Consider the following 6,000-nt stretch of genomic DNA (forward strand, 5'->3'; position numbering starts at 1 on the left):
GTTTTGCAAGAAATACATATTTACGTCAATCAATTTTTGGGCATCGAAGATACAGGGTGTTCATTCAAAAAGGGAGCTTATAATTATAGTTTGCAGTATAAGTACAATCATGAAGTGGGATGCATCCAGGGATGGTAAGTTCTATGGGAAATCAATCAATCTTGAGTCCCAAAATGTTCAATACATCTATACTTCTATGACCACACCGATTTTGTTTGACCCCCATAAGGGATGCATGTACTGTACACCCCCTAACACAAATTAAAGTTATAAACATTGATTGGAACCAGTGTTTTATGGATGACCCCCTTAAATTTAATGAAAGACAATGTTTGCTATTTTAATTACATAAGGGGGTCATCATTAAAACACTGTTTCCAATCAATGTTCATAACTTTAACTTGTGTTAGGGGGTGTACAGTACATGCATCTCTTATGGGGGAGGGGGGGTCAAACAAATCGGTGTGATCATTGAAGTATAGATGTATTGAACATTTTCGGACTCCAAATTGATTGATTGATTTCCCATAGAACTTACCATCCCTAGATGAATCCCACTGCATGATTGTACTTATACTGCAAACTATAATTATTATTTACCCAGGGAGCTCTTTTTGGGATGAACATCCTTCATATAAAGTCAATAGGTTTTATTGGTTAAATAAAAATTATTATTTAGTTATAGGCATTAAAAATTACGTAATTATTAACACTTTCAACTCTATATAGCAAAAACAAAATTTATGAGGAAAAAAAATTAACTGCCCGGTTTCTAAAGTTATAATGCAACGTAAAAATTTTATTACTTTTAAAAAAAGTAGCAGATTTTTATGCCTCATGAATTAATATAGCTTTTTATAACTATTATCAAATGCATATAGAAATTATAGGAAGTGACAGAGGTCCAAATGCTCTGAGGAGATTAAAGGTTCCCATGATATTAATGATGTTATTCCAACTGCCTTACTTTTGGTTATTTATATTTGCGGTTGCTATTACGCTGCAGCGGTTATATAATAAAGATTTTAGGACGGTTGCATGTCCACTTTAAGGCCCCAGTATCACGCCAGCTGAACTACGTTTTATTTGCTAGGGTAATAAAACACGCGGGAGTCTCCTAATTTTAGACAGTAGTAAAAATTGTTATGATTGCGTGGTTTTCGAGTAAAAATAAAAACGTGTTCCAATGTGCAAGGTCATAGTTTCTTTAAATTTAAAGTCTCGTGATTTATTTGCGATAATGATGACGTACAGCTTAACGAGAGCTTTCATTTGAGACCAAGAACGTCAAAATCGGATCATAAATAAGAAAGTTACGATTTATTATACAATTTTTTTTAAAAATATTCAAATTTTTTAAACATTTTTCTTTAAAGTTTAAAAATCACCATATCTTTATTACTTGTTGACCGATTTTTACGTTCTAAGGGTTCAATTTAAAGCTCTATTTACGATCTATACGATAGAGTTACTACCGTGAAAATTTGAAAAAAATTTCTATAGATATTTCGCGGTTTAAAAATAAAAATAAATTATACAATTTTTAAAAATTTTAAATTACCATAACTCCATTATTTATAGACCGATTTTTACGATCTTGGTGTCAATATTAAATTTAAATTAATTTCTATCCCTTAAAGTAATTCAGACTTAAATATTAATTAAAATTTCCATAGATATAAGCAATTAAAATAAAATAGAAAATAAAAGTTTTTAAAAAATTCATTAACTTCCTTATTTACTATCGGATTTCGACGAAATAAAGCTTATTTTGAAGCTCTCGCCAAGTACTATTCAACAACCTAAAACTACACACATAATTTTCAAGACTCGTGAGACGATTTCTTTATAAGGGTGTCGAAAACCTTTAAGCTTTGTAAGTCAGAACGAAAGAAAGAGTTAAAAAACCATTTTTAAAAACCACTAAACTCACGCCTTTTAACTTTCAAAAGCTTAAAAAAAAAGCGAAAAATTTCGCAAGTGACCCAAAAAAATCTTTGAACGAAACATTGCAGCAATACACGCCTAACGTTACTCGACGTAACATAAACACACTTGTGGTTATGAAATTAATTTTTTTTTTCTTTTTGTCAATGGGGTATTTTAGTTGAAAGGCAGAGATAAGATATTCTCTACCTTTAATAAAATTAATATTTTGTAGAGTGTTAAGTATATATAAATATTACGTTGAAATTATCCTTATATTTTATTTTTTTATTGAAATTTTGCGCGTGAAGATTAGATTTTGATTATTTGATTATATTGTATATGGCGCATGCGCTTTAAGGAAATTTACAAACCATTAAAAAAAGGTCAGTTTTCATTGAAAATAAATTACAATTATTAGTTCTATTAAAGGCGGGGCTTAAATAGCTTAAATTTCAATAGAAAAGGTGCAATTTATACTTTTTTAAACTTGGCCTAAATTTCCATGGCATATTTTTTTAAAAACATTTTCAAATTTTCAAATTTGAATATTTAACCTATTCTTAATAGCCACGTGTTTTGCTGATTTCAAATTTGAAAATTTCACCCATTCCTCTCACGAAAATTTCCTAATCGCTAAATATTTTGCTAAATTAACTAAAAATACTAGTCTTATCTTTTAAAAAATCTCGTGCAGACGATAATAACTTATGTTCAGCCCCGTTATATTTGGCGCGAAAATTAAAAAGGAAGCCCCATACGAGGAAACCCCTTACATGCAATAGAACAAAAATTAGGCTTACCATTATAGAGTGAGATCTTTGATGAGTGTTTAAAACTGGTAACGAAGTTCGTCTTAATGTTTTCGACGTTTGCACAACTGTGCTTGACGTTCGACGTCGACGTACGGCTAAAATCTTGCCGTCCGTACCGATAAAAGCAATTGGAGGCCTTAAAACACTTTCGATATACTTCGCGCCAAAATATCCCGCCAAACTGCAAGTTAGGCTTAAGACAATACGCAACGTCACTATGGGCATAAACCGTAAATTGAACGACGTTAATAATTTGACAACAACGAATAACGACGATAATGAACTCGGTATAGACGTTAACGTCGAACCGGCGTAAAATAGCAGAAAATACGCCGGGATTTTCAGCCATATTTGCGGAAAACGTAGGCTAAAAATGTCACCGATAAAACTGCAGAATATTAAACTGTACGATATAGCTGGCGTTAAAGTTTTACGTTGCGTTAACGCGACGGTAAAATGCAACGCGAATGACGTAAAAACGCCTAAAAAAGCCGATAATACCGCGCTAAAGTCAATGTAAACGCAGGCGAATATAGCGATACACGATAATACAACAACACCTAGACATAATTCTATTTTATTACAGAATATTTTAGGGTATTCGACGATTTCCAAGAAACCAATTAAAGAATCAACGTTAAATTCGCCAAGGGTTAACGGTTTGATTAAAACGTGGACGTAACTAGCGTTGTTTCCGTCGGAAAGAGCTTGTACGGGTTCAGAAGCGTTACGACGCGTGGTACCGCTGTTATTGGACCGCTTATTAGCAGCGGCCATGCTGCCTGCCTGCCTTGGAGTCGAAACGACTCTCCGCGACTGTGTGTACTAAACTCTACATACGCGGCTACAACGCGAGCCGAGCCATCTAGCCCAGATCCACCGTGTTTTGGAAAACCGCGTCTATCTAAAAGTACGTACGCCCGGGAGCGACAGCAGCGAACCCTACCGACGTAATATGATAAATAATAAATGAGATAGCTGGGATACCGTACCGTAGTCGTGTCGTTGAAATAAATTTATTTGAAGTTTTCCTTTCTCGTTCATGAATTAATATGCGTTAAAATAAACTTGGTTTTATAAAATGCTCGTAGTCAAGGACTAAATGATGAGTTTAATTGTAAAATGCTTTAGATTAATATAGAATACGTTGAGAGCTATCAGATGATGCCAATTTCGACGAAATCGGATTATAAATAAGAAAGTTACTAATATTTTTTATCCAATAATATCATAAGCGGATAATCCTCTTTAAGTCTCCATCATTATGTCTTTGGTGGAACGTCTACAGCCCCTTTCCTTTACACCAGCGCCTAAGAGAAATCGGGTCCTAAAAATAACAGAGATAATTTCCTTTCCCTGGTAGCGCCTGAACTTTCTCGTGAAATCAGACCCTCCTATACCTTACCTCAGTTTTGGCGACCATAATGGGAGTCGTCAGCTCTGACCATACAATTTAAACAACGTACCAGTAGTCAATACCACTCTATAGATCCCATACAGACAGCAACTTAATAGTATATTATCAACTTAAGATGACAAATTAAAATATCTTTAGAGCAACTTTTCCTCTTTCCAAGTATGAACACAAACACACCTCACGTCCCCGTAGCTCCTCCCCTCTCAACACTACTCTATATATTACATACAGACATAGGAACTTAATAGTATATTATCATCTTATGATGACACTTGAAAAATCTTAGAGCAACTTTACACAAACACACGTCACGTCCCCGTAGCTCCTCTCCTCTCAGTACCACTTTATATATCCCATTCAGACAGAGGAACTTAATAGTATGTTATCAACTTATGATGACAAATTTAAAACAACTTTTCCTCTATCAAAATACGCACACAAAATAATTTCAAATGACAAATAACTCAACAATATCATCTAGTAATCAAGCTAAAAGTCTACCGTAAAAACAGGCTACATTTCGAGGCATACACGTTAAAAAATATCTTACGTATTATTTTTTTTTATTAGTTTAGTAGTAGAGAGGAAAATTAACGAGCGGGAAAATGGGTTCTTTATTAAAACGCTTCAAGAGGTCCGGGCACAAAAAAAGGTGGAGGGGGTATGTTGATAAAAGGTTAGTTGGGGGGTGCACTCGTTAGGCCTAATGCGAGGGAATAATATAAAAACACGTTTTTATAAGATTGTGATTAAGTGATACCAGGAATGCATACATATAATAGGAATAATTGCGAGTTTACTTGAAATTGGTTTACATTTACTTGAAATTGGTTTACATTTACTTGAAATTGGTTTAAGTTTACTTGCAAATGGTGTAATAATTTTCAGGAATACATATAGTTAATTGGAATTATTGTGCCCAAATATATAAACATTCCATGTTAATTTCTATGAATTCGGGTTGTGTGGGTATACCGGGCTTGAGAACTTACTACAATACGTCATGCCCATCTCATAATTCTGATGGCGTCATGCTAACTGTGATTTTTTCATTCATTGGTTTGTTGGGTAGGAACGCAAGGCGCAGTGAGATAGATTATAAATTAATTAACCAGGGTAAAATTCGTCATACATTATTAGCTCCTCCCTTGGACAAAATCACGATGAGGAAAATGGAATGGCTAGTTGGCTTCACAATTATTCCTAGTAGCTGTATGTATTCCTAGTAATACATTAATATAATGCCTTATTGGGAATTATACTTCATATACTGAAGCCACTACCCCCTCAGCTACATAAAAAGCACACCTGTAGATAGCGTTAAGTGCATTTAATTTAATTATAATTAATATTATTTAAACTTATGTGATAACGTTCATTGTTTATTATGTTATTGTTACTGTTTTTTGGGTATTAGGGTGTCCCTTCCCTTATGGGGGTCAAACAAAATCGGTGTGGTCATAGAAGTATAGATGTAAATACAATTTTCGGACTCAAGATTGATTGATTTCCCATAGAAATTATTATCCATGGAGCTCTTTTTGGAATAAAAACTTCGCTTAATTTACTTTTGAAATACCTTAATTTGGGTCTTTTCAGTTTTCAGTTCAGTTGTGGGCACGAAAAGCAAACTGAAAACTTTTCAATAGGCCTAAATTGTCGAGCTTTGTTCATTTTTCTAATAGAAAAGTTTACCGAAACTTTTAATTACACGGCTTGTATTTTCAAGAGTCAGCACCCCTTTAACCCTTGGGCTATAAAAGGGGTTAACAACTTACCATGGTACTGCCAATACCGCTTAAAAGCTTACGCATACACAATGTAACATAATTAAAGGCCCGT

The 6,000-nt window shown here is 33.9% G+C and overlaps 1 protein-coding gene across 3 annotated transcripts in view; it reads right to left on the reverse strand.

The window, feature by feature from the left end:
- Positions 1-3,619, reverse strand: part of LOC149615736 (cGMP-inhibited 3',5'-cyclic phosphodiesterase 3A-like) — a 77,434-nt gene extending 73,815 nt beyond the window's left edge. For 2 of the 3 annotated variants that reach the window (XM_089856051.1, XM_089856049.1), the window contains exon 1: positions 2,730-3,619. In XM_089856051.1, the coding sequence (XP_089712177.1) occupies positions 2,730-3,518 (789 nt within the window). In that variant the 5' untranslated portion in view covers positions 3,519-3,619. The remainder of the gene's footprint in view (positions 1-2,729) is intronic. The other variant, XM_089856050.1, reaches the window with a different exon arrangement.
- Between the last annotated feature and the right edge of the window lie 2,381 nt (positions 3,620-6,000).

This window comes from Phalangium opilio, unplaced genomic scaffold, assembly GCF_054372755.1.
Source record: "Phalangium opilio isolate 3A_F unplaced genomic scaffold, DU_Popi_V2 ptg000217l_1, whole genome shotgun sequence".
In the NCBI taxonomy this organism is placed as follows: Eukaryota; Metazoa; Arthropoda; class Arachnida; order Opiliones; family Phalangiidae; genus Phalangium; species Phalangium opilio.